Below are 16,399 nucleotides of genomic sequence, written 5' to 3'. Positions count from 1 at the left end.
AGCGACAGCTGTCTCAGTGCTCCTCTCCTCTCTAGCGACAGCTGTCTCAGTGCTCCTCTCCTCTCTAGCGACAGCTGTCTCAGTGCTCCTCTCCTCTCTGATGACAGCTGCTGTGGAAAGTAGCTTTGACCTTTTCCCAACAACTATTATGGTCAAGAAGAACTACGTACTGTAGCCTACCAATGTCTAAACAATGTCTAATCAATCATTCACGTTTTACTCACCTCTCCAATCATGCCGTTCCACACTCCATCAATCTTCTTCCCGTGCTTTCCATTGGTCACCAGGTAGAGGTCATAGGTGAAACCCACGATCTTGGCCAATCGTTTGAGGATGTCGATGCAGAAGCCCTTACAGCACTGTTTCTTTGGGGGATCCTGGACAGGAATACTGGAGGAAGGAAGGAAGAGGGAGACAAGGTGCAGGAGAGGAAAGAGAGAGAGAGAGAGAGAGAGAGAGAGAGAGAGAGAGAGAGAGATTGAGAGAAAGAAAGAAAGAAAGAGAAAGAGGGAGTGAGTGAGTGAGTGAGTGAGAGAAAGTGAGAGAGTGAGAGAATATAACCTTTAAAATATGTTGTTATATTTAAGACAAAGAATGTCTCTCTTCCTCAGTCAGGGCTATGCCTTTAAGTGAGAGTCAAATTGTGCTGCCACATGATAATTGTTCTCATCCTTCCTAGAGGTGGTGAACCGTGACCCGTGGACCTCTACTGCAGCTCTATTGTGTTTGTGTCCAATTCAACCCCCATATATCTTCAACTGAATCACATATAACCCTATATACCATCTGGGCTCACACTCACCACTACACGATCGAGAAGGATGAGAGGTAATGTGGAGAGTGGAGGGTTAATATGTGATTGTTTGTGTTCAATACACCATGAAAGTGATTATGTCATATGTTACACTGGAGACACATGATATTATGAAGGTCGATCTGTGAAAAACGACAGTTCCATTTTGCTAATGTGTTTGCCTCCAGGGGGGTCTTGTTGCCACTGTACTGTATGTGTGTCACTAGGGGGATGATCCGTATTTTACTGTGTCCTCCAAGACCCTGGACAGTCCCCTGATGAAGTGTCCCAGGGTAAGGAATGTATTTTATTGTGTATTGGACAGGAACATAATTGTCTAATTTGACCCGTCACCCCTGCCTTCTGACCTGGCGTTGAGGGGTCGTCGGCAGGGTACAGAGTCTCTGATGCAGGTGTTGGAGGCGGCGTCAGCCAGCTCCACGATGACAAACGGACGTTCCTCCAGAGTGACCACGCGCAGGTGCTGGGCGCCATCAGGCGGTTGGAGGAATGGACCGTAACGCGACCACGCTGGATAAACCAAATCCAACTTACCGTTCTCCCACATCCCTACCTGGGGAAAGAGAAGGGAGTGGGTTAGACAGGACACACACAAACACACTCCTTTCAACCAACTCCTGTCACATCAGTCGCAGCTTTCCTGTTTTGCAAACAGTTATTTTGGCATCAATACATATCAGTTTGCAAACAATGCAAAAAAATATCTATATATCATTGAGATAATAAAGTTGCATACAAACATGGTCTCTTTTTTCTTTTCTTCAGTAAGTCAGCTCCAAAATGCAGGTGTTTCAGCCTAGCTTAGTGCTTTCTGTGGTGGGGCAAGCCAGCAGAAAATACGGAGCGTTGCGCTGTTATTGGCTCAGTGCTCCGTCACTCATGGGAACACTACGTCACCACCAAGTCTAGAGGTAGAAAATTCTAGCCCATTGGGTGCTGCCATAGAGTTACATTAGAAGTGCCCATCCAAGAAGGCTCTAGGTCATTGGCCACAGATAAAATGATGTCAAATCACATTATATCTATCTTAGCTTTGATTGGACTGATCATGTCAAAATCATACTTTCAAAATCTTAGGGAGCAAGCTAGACAAGCAGTCATCATCAAGCAGTTGTTTAGAAAGCATCCAGAGAACGACAGACTTTGATGACATAGTTTGATGACAAAATTTGCTCACGAAGGGCCGCCGGGCCACCGTCCTGTTCAAGTGAACACAGCACAACAAGGTGAGACCAAAAATGTCTTGTATGCTGCTGCATAAATTATGTAATATGACAGGGAGATATGTATACTGTAGCTAAGAAAGTACTACTAAGTGTATGTTGTGTAGTAAGTTGTTAGTGGCCCATGTGCCTCACCCTAATAATTTGGTCTATTTTCACCTATTAATTTCACCTACTCTTCTGACTTGGTGGTGTATATCTAGCCTATAACCTGTTTTCGAGAAATATAATCATTGAATATTGTAAGAGCTATCCTACGGTTCTGACTTGGTGTACAGGGAGAACGCTGTAAGAACGGCCCATGTTCTGAATTCTGATGCTGTACATTTCAAAAGTGCTGAACAAATAGTTATAATGACTATGTCTATCCTAGCTCGCTTTTTAATGTCATAATCGAAATGAGGCATTGCCGTATCCACTTGTTGTCCCCTTACGCCATAGCTTGTACTGTACATCTCAATTGTCAGCAGAAACCACATTTGTTTAAGCAAGTCAGCCATATCAGCTATGTATTTTTTAAAGGCAGTAAATGAGGCTGAATGAACTGTTTCGCTGCCAGACAAGGCTCCGCTGAAAGCCAGGTGTAGCGGTGGTAAGGTGTTTGGACTGCTGTTGTGACTCTACTGTTGGGGCAGCTTTATGTAGGCCCTAACAGTTTGTGGGCATCGTTTGTCACCGTTATAGTGCAATTCATGTATTGTTTAGTGTTGTGTAGTGTAGTGGCTTTGCTGGCATACATCCCACATTACATGTTTTCCCCCCACCAAGATTTACATGCTAAAATCACCAGTGAGAATGCCATCCAGTTTATTATATTGTACTGTACTATATGTGAACCAGTGAGAATGCCATCCAGTTTATTATATTGTACTGTACTATATGTGAACCAGTGAGAATGCCATCCAGTTTATTATATTGTACTGTACTATATGTGAACCAGTGAGAATGCCATCCAGTTTATTATATTGTACTGTACTATATGTGAACCAGTGAGAATGCCATCCAGTTTATTATATTGTACTGTACTATATGTGAACCAGTGAGAATGCCATCCAGTTTATTATATTGTACTGTACTATATGTGAACCAGTGAGAATGCCATCCAGTTTATTATATTGTACTGTACTATATGTGAACCAGTGAGAATGCCATCCAGTTTATTATATTGTACTGTACTATATGTGAACCAGTGAGAATGCCATCCAGTTTATTATATTGTACTGTACTATATGTGAACCAGTGAGAATGCCATCCAGTTTATTATATTGTACTGTACTATATGTGAACCAGTGAGAATGCCATCCAGTTTATTATATTGTACTGTACTTTATGTGAACCAGTGAGAATGCCATCCAGTTTATTATATTGTACTGTACTATATGTGAACCAGTGAGAATGCCATCCAGTTTATTATATTGTACTATATGTGAACCAGTGAGTAAAGAAATAAGAGGTCTGACAGCGTTTCAACCACATCCCCCTCAGACGAAGCAGACAGTCAACAGACAGGAAGAGAACATTCAGACCCAGGATTCTCTCAACCACACACACACACACTCACACACACACACACACACACACACACACCAACCACCAACCACCAACCAAACCAGGGGTATTGAGATAGCGATAATCCACACACTGCCATAAAGAGTTATTCCAATTTAAGCATCAAGAGACACATAAAGAAGACCTCACACTAGAACTGAACAACAGTGTTCCCCTTCAGACTGAGGTCTTTCAACAGATCTAAAGTCTTTGTCTTGCCACTATTGAGTGCAGTGATCTGGAAAAGGAGTACTGTAGCCTGGGATTGAATATAGTGTACCAAGCTGATGTTCTGACTGAATAACTTTAACTACATAAACCAGCCACTAGATCAGCTGCAGGACAGATATATAAAGATTAAGGTTGAGTTCAATAGGAGAAAACAAATAAATGTCCACAAAACCTATACGCTCCCAAGAAAAACTGTTCCGTGAAGGTGTACATAAAGAAAACATGTCTAAAATAAAATACGATTCTGAAGGAAAAAAGAGCTCAACCATAATCAGCAACGTTCAAAACCCCTTGTGCAGTGTTTCTTTAGTAGAAACAAGCTGTGTCAGCGCTTTTTGGTTTGTTGATAATGTTGAACAACTTTCAGTACCATAGTGAATGCTGCTGTGCTAGCCTAGCAGTGTTGCTCCTACAGAGGACAGGAGAGCAGTGTTAGTGCTGAGTAATGTTTAGCAGTGTTGCTCCTACAGAGGACAGGAGAGCAGTGTTAGTGCTGAGTAATGTTTAGCAGTGTTGCTCCTACAGAGGACAGGAGAGCAGTGTTTGTGCTGAGTAATGTTTAGCAGTGTTGCTCCCACAGAGGACAGGAGAGCAGTGTTAGTGCTGAGTAATGTTTAGCAGTGTTGCTCCTACAGAGGACAGGAGAGCAGTGTTAGTGCTGGGTAATGTTTAGCAGTGTTGCTCCGACAGAGGACAGGAGAGCAGTGTTAGTGCTAGGTAATGTTTAGCAGTGTTCTGCAGTGTTTCTGTGTTCTAAGCCAGAGCTGGGTGCTCCCCTCCCGGGTGCTAGGTAATGGTGCAGTTATTGTAAAGAGAACATTAAATATTCAGTGAGAGCCAACAGCGTGGATGTGCAGAATAGGCATATAGAGGTGTCTTATCCGCTTTGTGTGTGTGTGCATTTGTGTGTGTGTGTGTGTGTGTGTGTGTGTGTGTGTGTGTGTGTGTGTGTGTGTGTGTGTGTGTGTGTGTGTGTGTGTGTGTGTCTTCTCCTGGGTTTGCTCTAAGACTGAGGGGCAGTGCAGAGCTCCTAATTGAAAGGGTTTCAAAGGAAATGGCAGAAGTCAGCATGTTAAAACACGCTGAAACTGGACTCTGGTGGACTGTTACAATCAGCAGGAGGCTGAGATCCACCACTGTGTGTTTGTGTGTGTGTGTGTGTGTGTGTGTGTGTGTGTGTGTGTGTGTGTGTGTGTGTGTGTGTGTGTGTGTGTGTGTGTGGCGGAATGTAGATGTGTGGGATGGAAGAAGGTGTGTGTGTTTTACGAAGAGCATTCTGAGCGTCTCCCTCCTCACTGATAGTGACAGTGGTAAAACCCTGCAGTATTAAACAGAAACACAGAACACACGTCCTGCTCAGGTGTTTTCCTTCTAACATCACACACAGGCCACGGCTCAACACGCTGTTGTCTGCCCTTTAAACGAGCCCAACCTACCAACCAACCAATCAGCCATCCAACCAACCAACCAACCAAGGAGGAGAACAGAGAGGCTGTAGGACAGATGTAGGTTTGCATCACTACATGTAGACTACATTGTTACTTAGCTCCTGTCTGCTGAGCAGCAGGAAGCTTGATGTACCTATGGAAACCTGCCATGGCTAACACCTCTAATATAGGTTGAGGCTAGATGTACCTATGGAAACCTGCCATGGCTAACACCTCTAATATAGGTTGAGGCTAGATGTACCTATGGAAACCTGCCATGGCTAACACCTCTAATATAGGTTGAGGCTAGATGTACCTATGGAAACCTGCCATGGCTAACACCTCTAATACAGGTTGAGGCTAAACGTACCAATGGAATCCTGCCATGGCTAAGACCTCTAATATGGGTCGGTTGCTATCACAGACTGCAACAAATTACGGGATTTTTCTGATGGCATTGAGGAGTACACCACATCAGTCACTGGCTTTATCAAGAAGTGCATCGAGGACATCGTCCCCACAGTGACTGTATGTACATACCCCAACCAGAAGCCATGGATTACAGGCAACATTCGCACTGAGCTAAAGGGCAGAGCTGCCGCTTTCAAGGTGCGGGACTCGAACCCGGAAGCTTACAATAAATCTTGCTATGCCCTGTGACGAACCATCAAACAGGCAAAGCGTCAATACAGGGCTGAGATTGAATCAAACTACACCGGCTCCGACTGTCATTTTATATGGCAGGGCTTGCAAACTATTACAGACTACAAAGGGAAGCACAGCCGTGAGCTGTCCAGTGACACGAGCATACCAGGCGAGCTAAATCTATGCTTCTATGCTCGCTTCGAGGCTAGTAACACTGAGGCAAGCATGAGAGCATCAGCTGTTCCGGATGACTGTGTGATCACGCTCTCCGTAGCCGACGTGAGTAAGACCTTTAAACAGGTCAACACCAGGACGTGTGCTCCGGGCATGTGCTAACCAAGTGGCAGGTGTCTTCACTGACATTTTCAAAATGTCCCTGATTGAGTCTGTAATACCAACATGTTTCAAGCAGACCACCATAGTCCCTGCGCCCAAGAACACAAAGGCAAACTGCTTAAATGATTACAGGCCCATAGCACTCACATCCATAGCCATGAAGTGCTTTGAAAGGCTGGTAATGGCACACATCAACACCATTATCCAAGAAACCCTAGACCCACTCCAATTTGCATACCGCCCAAACAAATCCACAGATGATGCCATCTCTATTGCACTCCACACTGCCCTTTCCCACTTGGACAAAAGGAACACTTATGTGAGAATGCTATTCATTGACTACAGCTCAGCAATCAACACCATAGTATCCTCGAAGCTCATCACTAAGCTAAGGATCCTGGGACTAAACACCTCCCCCTGCAACTGGATCCTGGACTTCCTGACGGATAGGTAGCAACACATCTGCCATGCTGATCCTCAACACTGGAGCCCCCCAGAAGTGCGTGCTCAGTCCAATCCTGTACTCCCTGTTCACCCACGACTGCATGGCCAGGCATGACTCCATCACCATCTTTAAGTTTGCAGACGACACAACAGTGGTATGCCTGATCACCGACAACAATGAGACAGCCTGTAGGGAGGAGGTCAGAGACCTGGCCGGGTGGTGCCAGAATAACAACCTATCCCCCAACGTAACCAAGACTAAGGAGATGATTGTGGACTACAGGAAAATAAGGACCGAGTACGCCCCCATTCTCATCGACGGGGCTGTAGTGGTGCAGGTTGAGAGCTTCAAGTTCCTTGCTGTCCACATCACCAACAAACTAGAATGCTCCAAACACACCAAGAGAGTAAAGAGGGCACGACAACGCCTATTCCCCCTCAGGAAACTAAAAAGATTTGGTATGGGTCCTGAGATCCTCAAAAGGTTCTACAGCTGCAACATCGAGAGCATCCTGACTGGTTGCATCACTGCCTGGTACGGCAATTGCTCAGCCTCCGACCGCAAGGCACTACAGAGGGTAGTGCTTAAGGCCCAGTACATCACTGGGGCTAAGCTGCCTGCCATCTCGGACCTCTACACCAGGTGGTGTCAGAGGAAGGCCCTAAAAATTGTGACCCCAGCCACCCCAGTCATATACTGTTCTCTCTACTACCGCATGGCAAGCGGTACCGGAGTGCCAAGTCTAGGACAAAAACAGGTAATCAAATGGCTACCCGGACTATTTGCATTGTGTCATATATGCATAGTCACTTTAACCATATCTACATGTACATACTACCTCAATCAGCCTGACTAACCGGTGTCTGTATGTAGCCTCACTACTTTTATAGCCTCACTACTGTATATAGCTTCACTATTGTTTTTCACTGTCTTTTTACTGTTGTTTTTATTCCTTTACCTACCTATTGTTCACCTAATACCTTTTTTGAACTATTGGTTAGAGCCTGTAAATAAGCATTTCACTGTAAGGTATACCTGTGGTATTCAGCGCACGTGACAAATAAACTTTGATTTGATTTGAGGCTAGATGTACCTATGGGATCATGTCATGGCTAACACCTCTAATATAGGTTGAGACAGACAGACAGACAGACAGACAGACAGACAGACAGACAGACAGACAGACAGACAGACAGACAGACAGACAGACAGACAGACAGACAGACAGACACAGACAGACAGACAGACAGACAGACAGACAGACAGACAGACAGACAGACAGACAGACACATTCTCCAGGAGCTGGGATCTGCTGCCATTCAAATGAGAATAAACAACGATCCAATTACCCAACAACCAGACCAGAGAAGCTCCTACTGTAAAGCCTGCGTTTGATGTTTTTACCAACCAAAGACCATTATCCAAGCACACTGCAGCATACCAGGACACAAACAGATATGAAGGGAGACAGACTGACAACTAGTGTATGGAGATTGTACAGTGCTTATGGAGAAATCGGATGTCATTGTTTGAGAATAAAGAGAGAAGTTCAGCTGTCGAGAGGAGAAGCTCATCAGACATAGGAAGCAGTGAAAACTGAAACTAGAAGAAAATAACAACCATGGATAACGTGTGTGTGTTTGTGTGCGTGTGTGTGTGCGTATGCGCGTGCGCGTTGGCTATATTGAACATCGGCGAGGAGATGCTAAAACTCAAAGAGACAAGAGAGAGTCAACACACGCAGCAGGGAGAAAGAAAGAGGCCAAACGATCAGCGGTCAGTCTCGTGCCCACCTCAGGCACGGATAACCACAGTGAACTTTACATGAACACAAACCTCTGTGACCTGCCCTTGCTTGCTGTTAAGTTTATATTGTGCTTGTTGACAAGGTTCAAGACACTCAAAAAAAAATTCTGCTGTACTAATCACCTGGACATCAAAACAACAGGAAATGTAAAAGATAATATCTGCAAATCTACAACCAAATGGCCCTAAATGGAGACATGCCAGTCACAGCACAACAACAGGAAGTGATGCCTGTCACAGTCACAACAATAGAAGTGATGTAAGGTCCTTACATCCTCCCAGCCTTTTCCAGGTGTATAGGAGATGACTTCTAGGACGGGGTTGGCCAGGTAACCGTCACTGTCGAAAGAGTAGTCTCTGCCACCCAACGTGATGTTGCTGAAATACCTGACATTGGGAGACAGGGGTGGGGTGAGGGGGAGGGAGAGAGAGAGAGGGAGAAAGAGAGTCAGACGGTGCAGTGAGTGAGACTTCTGGGCCACAGATGAACTGCCCCCTCAGATTTCTCATGTTAAAAAAAAAATATGAAAGTTCAAAATGTTTATGTTTTTTCTCTGTAATTCTACTAGCCACCTAGACATTTTATGAAGTTGGCTTTAGCCCAGATTGGTTCCCTATCTCATAACTAGCTCCAAATAAGCCATTTCAGGCTGTTCATCAAGTTAAGCTTTATCTAACTAAGTTTATCTAACTATCTTAGCTGGCACGCCTGCTGGCAAGGTTGATAGACTTTAGAAAAGCAAGCAATTACTAAATGTACTGAATAACCCTCACATTCCTTTCAATTTAAGCAAAGATGCATAGAAGCATACTTAGTTTCTTAAAGAAAACACCATTCAGGAGGATACAGACAGCTCAAGAGGTATGCTTAGATACTGTATAAATACATATATACAGTTGAAGTCGGAAGTTTACATACAACTTTTTCACAATTCCTGCCATTTAATCCTAGTAAAAATACCCTGTCTGTTATGGAGATTCATATGTTTAAGGTAATGGTAAGATAATTACTAAATTATTTATACTTTCAAATTAATGTTAAGGCAATAACTAACAGTACTCCAACCAGTCACTGGATAATGGAGTGAGATGTATTTGAATCATAAGACTAGAATTGTGCATAGAAAAAGAGAAACTGTTTAACAGAAAAGGAACTGTGGCAGACAACATGTGACCACTGTGAAACTAATAACAGGGAAGGAGGTCTCTCCACCCAGGCAGGGGAGAAACCGTTAGGCTTGCAGTAGATTATGTAACACGTTGCAGGATATGATAAGCAATGTATGTGTTGGAGTAAAAAGCATTGACAGTGTTAGAGAAGAGGAGGGGCATTTATAAGGGGTATGGGGTATGGTATGACCAAATGTGAGGTATAAAAGGCTAGGTGCATTGTATGATTTTCAGAGCTCTCGTAAATAAACATTCTGGCTATTGTAGGCTGGGACTCTGTCTGTTTCATTCAACTAGAATCTTACAAATTCTGGGTTGCAGACTGAGTAGTTTAATTGAAGTTCAGTTTATGAACATTGAGAACATAATTCTCTTAACACTGTCTTAGGTCAATTAGGATCAACACTTTATTTTAAGAATGTGTAATGTTAGAATAATAGTAGAGAGACTGATTTATTTCAGATTTGATTTCTTTCATCACATTCCCAGTGGGTCAAGAAGTTTACATACACTCAATTAGTATTTGGCAGCATTGCCTTTAAATTGTTGAACTTGGGTCAACCATTTTCGGTAGCCTTCCACAAGCTTCCCACAATAAATTGGGTGAATTTTGGCCCATTCCTCCTGACAGAGCTGGTGTAACTGAGTCAGGTTGGTAGGCCTCCTTGCTCACACGCTCTTTTTCAGTTCTGCCCACAAATTTTCTATAGGATTGAGGTCAGGGTTTGTGATGGCCACTCCAATACCTTGACTTTGTTGTCCTTAAGCCATTTTGCCAGAACTTTGGAAGTATGCTTGGGGTCATTGTCCGTTTGGAAGACCCATTTGCGACCAAGCTTTAACTTCCTGACTGATATTTTGAGATGTTGCTTCAATATATCCACATAATTTTCCTACCTCATGATGCCATATATTTTATGAAGTGCACCAGCCCCTCCTGCAGCAAAACACCCCCACCACATGATGCTGCCACCCCCGTGCTTCACGGTTGGGATGGTGCTCTTCAGCTTGCAAGCCTCCCCCTTTTTCCTCCAAACATCACAATGGTCATTATGGCCAAACACTATTTTTGTTTCATCAGACCAGAGAACATTTCTCCAAAAATTACAATCTTTGTCCCCATGTGCAGTTGCAAACTGTAGTCTGGCTTTTGAGCAGTGGCTTCTTCCTTGCTGAGCGGCCTTTCAGGTTATGTCGATATAGGACTCGTTTTACTGTGGATATAGATACTTTTGTACCTGTTTCCTCCAGCATCTTCACAAGGTCCTTTGCTGTTGTTCTGGGATTGATTTTCACTTTTCGCACCACAGTACGTCCATCTCTAGGAGACAGAACGCGTCTCCTTCCTGAGTGGTATAACGGCTGCGTGGTCTCATGGTGTTTAAACTTGCGTACTAATGTTTGTACAGATGAACGTGGTACCGTCAGGCATTTTGAAATTGCTCCCAAGGATGAACCAGACTTGTGGAGGTCTACAATTTTTTTCTGAGGTCTTGGATGATTTCTTTTGATTTTCCCATGATGTCAAGCAAAGAGGCACTGAGTATTGAAGGTAGGCCTAGAAATACATCCACCAGTACACCTCCAGTTGACTCAAATGATGTCAATTAGCCTATCAGAAATTCTAAAGCCATAACATAATTTTCTGGAATTTTCCAAGCTGTTTAAAGGCACAGTCAACTTAGCGTATGTAAACTTCTTCCCCACTGGATTTGTGATACACTGAATTATAAGGGAAATAATATGTCTGTAAACAATTGTTGGAAAATTACTTGTGTCATACACAAAGTAGATGTCCTAATCGATTTGCAAAAACTATTGTTTTAACCTCTTGAAGCTAGGGGGCACTATTTTTATTTTTGGAAAAATAACGTTCCCAAAGTAAACTGCCTATTTCTCAGGACCAGATGCTAGAATATGCATATAATTGACAGCTTAGAATAGAAAACACTCTAAAGTTTCCAAAACTGCAAAAATAGTGTCTGTGAGTATAACAGAACTGAATCCTGAGAAAAATCCAATCAGGAAGTGACCCTTATTTTGAAACCCCTGTCTTTCTATGCATCCCTATTGCCCATTGAAAGGGATATCAACCAGATTCCTTTTTCTACGTCTTCCCTAAGTTGTCTACAGCCTTTAGTAGACGTAGTTCCCCGCCTTTATGTTGAAGAATGAGCGTAAACGAACACATTGTGTAAGTGGCCAGCTGAGGGCTCTCAGAGTGATTATTGCGTAAAAGAGAGAGGTAGCCATTTTTCCTCCCGGAATAGATATTTGAAAAACACCTTGAGGATTGATTATAAAAAACATTTGCCATGTTTCTGTCGATATTATGGATATAATTTGGATTTTTTTTGGCGTTGTCGTGACCGCTATTTCCGGTGGATTTCTGAACATAACGTGACAAAAAAACGGAGGTATTTTGGGTATAAAAATAATCTTTATGGAACAAAAGGAACATTTGCTGTCTAACTGGGAGTCTCGTCAGTGAAAAGATCCGAAGATCATCAAAGGTAAACGGTTAATTTGATTGCTTTTCTGATTTTCGTGACCAAGCTTCCTGCTGCTAGCTGGACATAATGCTATGCTAGGCTATCGATAAACTTACACAAACGCTTGTCTTGCTATCGCTGTAAAGCATAATTTCAAAATCTGAGACGACAGGGTGATTAACAAAAGGCTAAGCTGTGTTTCGTTATATTTCACTTGTGATTTCATGAATATGAATATTTTCTAGTAAGATTATTTGACTGTTGCGTTATGCTAATTAGTGTAGTTGCTGACAATTCTCCCGGATCCGGGATGGGTAGTTACAAGAGTTAACAAGAAATTTGTGGAATCGTTGAAAAATGAGTTTTAAAGACTCCAACCTAAATGTATGTAAACTTCCGACTTCAACAGTATATATATATATATATATATATATAACCTAGAATTAAGCATAATGATTATGGCTCTGGATTGCAGGAAAAAGCTTTTCAGGTATTTGAAAAATTCTAAATTCTCCAACTTCAGGACGAGGGGCCTAGCCCCCCTCTGGACCACCCCCCAGCCATCCTTTAATACTATGTACCCCCTCCAATTTTGGGGGTACAAGACTCCCCTGCTGGGCCATGTAAAGTTCTGCAGATATTAAGCAAACATTAAATCAAATTTCAAATCAAATGTATTTATATAGCCCTTCTTACATCAGCTGATATCTCAAAGTGCTGTACAGAAATCCAGCCTAAAACCCCAAACCGCAAGCAATGCAGGTGTAGAAGCACGGTGGCTAGGAAAAACTCCCTGGAAAGGCCAAAACCTAGGAAGAAACCTAGAGAGGAACCAGGCTATGATGGGTGGCCAGTCCTCTTCTGGGTGTGCCGGATGGAGATTATAACAGAACATGGCCAAGATGTTCAAATGTTCATAAATGACCAGCATGGTCAAATAATAATAATCACAATGGTTGTAGAGGGTGAAACAAGTCAGCACCTCAGGAGTAAATGTCAGTTGGCTTTTCATAGCCGATCAGTAAGAGTATCTCTACCGCTCCTGCTGTCTCTAGAGAGTTGAAAGGTCTGGGACAGGTAGCACGCCTGGTGAACAGGTTCCATAGCCGCAGGCAGAACATTATTACAATATTACTGCCAGACCACAATTTGTCAGACATGACCAAACATCAGATTGGTCAGTGTAGATCTTTGAAGTGACACCTGTATCCCTGGGGGCCTTGCACAATTTCAACTTATTTTGTTAATAAGACAAGGTAGTTTTTATGACCGTTGTGTCATCATGTCATCCCAGTACATTTATATCATATGAAAATAGATCATCAGAGAGAATCCTAGTAGGATGCAGTTCCAGCCAGTGAACAGCAGGAAGCAGTACGTAAGGTGTTATCTGCCATCGGTTGCTTTTCCTGTTCTTTCTCTTCTCCTTTTGGAACCATTTGGCTGTATCTTCTATTTGCATACCTAATCCTCTTTTAAAAAATCTATGTAATTTAGCAGACACTCTTATCCAGAGTGGTTTATAGGAGCAATTTGGTTTAAGTGCCTTGTTCAAGGGCACAGATTTTTCACCTAGTTACTGGCTAGGTTACTGGTTAAATTACATAGATTTTGGTTACTGGCTCAATGTTCTTAACCACTAGGCTGCATGCTCCCCTATGCAGACCTTGTCCTCTTTACCCTCACCCCAACCACCTCCCATGCTCCCCCTTTTCCCCTCTACATCCATCCCTCCTCCCCCCTCACCTCATCCTCCCCCGCACCCTGTGTGTTTGATTGGATTCCGTCATGCAGTTGGTAACAAAGTTTGGCCCTCCAGAGGCCCCATAGTCGCGGCGCAGTGCCACCGCTCCGTGGGTCAGTATGGACACGCCCCGGGCGATCCTCATGCGGGGCTTGTCCTTCCAACCCTGTGGACGCACGGCGAACAGGGCCCTGGGGAGACCCTCCATGCCAAGGCCGGACAGGGCTGGCCCCACAGCGAACCACATGTGAGAGGGTCCAGCCTGACCCGCGGCCCAGGCTGCTTTAAACACCAGCTCGGCCTCCTCCTGGGAACAGTAGAGAAGACGTACCTGGTGGAGGGGAATACAGGGGAGGAGGAGAGGGGAGATACATGGGTACATAGTGAGATAAGGGGAGACAGGGAGAGACAGAGACAGAAGGCTGGAGAGAGAGAGGGAGAGGGGCAGAACAGCAGACTACCTGGATGAGTAGAATACAGGGGAGGAGGAGATGGGAGATACATGGGTACATAGTGAGATAAGGGGAGACAAGGAGAGAGAGAGACAGAAGGCTGGAGAGAGAGTTGGAGAGGGGCAGAACAGCAGTCTACCTGGATGAGTAGAATACAGGGGAGGAGGAGAGGGGAGATACATGGGTACATAGTGAGATAAGGGGAGACAGGGAGAGAGAGAGACAGAAGGCTGGAGAGAGAGTTGGAGAGGGACAGAACAGCAGTCTACCTGGAGGAGTAGAATACAGGGGAGGAGGAGAGGGGAGATACATGGGTACATAGTGAGATAAGGGGAGACAGGGAGAGAGAGAGACAGAAGGCTGGAGAGAGAGAGAGGGAGAGAGGCAGAACAGCAGTCTACCTGGAGGAGTAGAATGCAGGGGAGGAGGGGGAGACAGACATATACAATAGTGATATATGTAAAGGTCAAGGGTCAAGGGAGACAGAGAGGAGGAAGGGGAGGGAGAGATGGAGAGACAGAGGTTACTAGAGGAGGGGAAGAGGAGAGGAGAGATATACAGGTTATGTAGTGAGATTAGGGCCATGGGATATGGAGGGGGACAGAGAGAGAGAGAGAGAGAGAGAGAGAGAGAGAGAGAGAGAGAGAGAGAGAGAGAGAGAGAGAGAGAGAGAGAGAGAGAGAAGGAGCAACAAGACTCTCCTATAGGGGAAAGACAAAGCTATACTAACTAGTGAGGTGAATGTTAAAGGATAGAAGCTTGAGGAGGGGGAGAAGGCAGGAGGAGTAAGGGGGAGGGGAAGACAAGAAGAGTAAGGAGGAGGGGGAGAAGGCAGGAAGAGTAAGGAGGAGGGGGAGAAGGCAGGAGGAGTAAGGAGGAGGGGGAGAAGGCAGGAGGGGTAAGGAGGAGGGGAGAAGGCAGGAGGAGTAAGGAGTAGGGGGAGACAAGAAGAGTAAGGAGGAGGGGGAGAAGGCAGGAAGAGTAAGGAGGAGGGGGAGAAGGCATGAGGAGTAAGGTGGAGGGGGAGAAGACAGGAGGGGTAAGGAGGAGGGAGAGAAGACAGGAGGGGTAAGGAGGAGGGGGAGAAGGCAGGAGGAGTAAGGAGTAAGGGGAGAAGGCAGGAGGAGTAAGGAGTAGGGGGAGAAGGCAGGAAGAGTAAGGAGGAGAGGGAGAAGGCAGGAGGAGTAAGGAGGAGGGGGAGAAGGCAGGAGGAATAAGGAGGAGGGGGAGAAGGCAGAAGGTGTAAGGTGGAGGGGGAGAAGACAGGAGGGGTAAGGAGGAGGGGGAGAAGGCAGGAGGAATAAGGAGGAGGAGGAGAAGGCAGGAGGAGTAATGAGTAAGGGGAGAAGACAGGAAGAGTAAGGAGGATGGGGAGAAGACGGGAGGGGTAAGGAGGAGGGAGAGAAGACAGGAGGGGTAAGGAGGATGGGGAGAAGACAGGAGGGGTAAGGTGGAGGGGGAGAAGGCAGGTGGAGTAAGGAGGAGGGGGAGAAGGCAGGAGGAGTAAGGAGTAGGGGGAGAATGCAGAAGGTGTAAGGTGGAGGGGGAGAAGACAGGAGTGGTAAGGAGGAGGGAGAGAAGACAGGAAGAGTAAGGAGGATGGGGAGAAGACGGGAGGGGTAAGGAGGAGGGAGAGAAGACTGGAGGGGTAAGGAGGAGCGAGAGAAGACAGGAGGGGTAAGGAGGAGGGAGAGAAGAGAGGAGGGGTAAGGAGGATGGGGAAGACAGGAGGAGGGGGAGAAGACAGGAAGAGTAAGAATGAGGGAGAGAAGACAGGAAGAGTAAGGAGAGAAGTAAGAGCTGATGTTACTGCTGTGTTTATGAGCGTACTAATGACAGACGGTGGGGGATGACACATATGTGTTAATGAGTTTGAGCATGATCAAGGAGGGAGACAATATGACAGTGGGGGATGGAGAGAATGAGAGAAGGGGGGGGTCTAAAGAGGAAACACACCTGAGGGGAAATGGAAGAGGTTAAACACTGACATATGTTATTAAAAGCAGCAGAGTCTTGGGAGATAGAGAGGGAGGGGGGAGAGAGGGAGAGCGGGAGGGACAGAAAGA

At 45.0% G+C, this 16,399-nt stretch overlaps 1 protein-coding gene across 1 annotated transcript in view; it reads right to left on the bottom strand.

Moving 5' to 3' along the window:
• LOC139419149 (glutamate receptor ionotropic, NMDA 2D-like) overlaps positions 1-16,399 on the bottom strand; it is a 131,184-nt gene that overhangs the window by 98,794 nt on the left and 15,991 nt on the right. Inside the window, exons 4-7 of the mRNA XM_071169120.1 lie at positions 13,884-14,212; positions 8,748-8,862; positions 1,162-1,367; positions 225-390 (exon numbers count right to left, since the gene is read on the bottom strand). Of these exons, the coding sequence (XP_071025221.1) occupies positions 225-390; positions 1,162-1,367; positions 8,748-8,862; positions 13,884-14,212 (816 nt within the window). The remainder of the gene's footprint in view (positions 1-224; positions 391-1,161; positions 1,368-8,747; positions 8,863-13,883; positions 14,213-16,399) is intronic.

This window comes from Oncorhynchus clarkii, chromosome 2 (assembly GCF_045791955.1).
Source record: "Oncorhynchus clarkii lewisi isolate Uvic-CL-2024 chromosome 2, UVic_Ocla_1.0, whole genome shotgun sequence".
Taxonomy (NCBI): Eukaryota; Metazoa; Chordata; class Actinopteri; order Salmoniformes; family Salmonidae; genus Oncorhynchus; species Oncorhynchus clarkii.
Note: the sequence above shows the minus strand (reverse complement) of the source record. Positions and strands in the feature narration are given on the sequence as shown.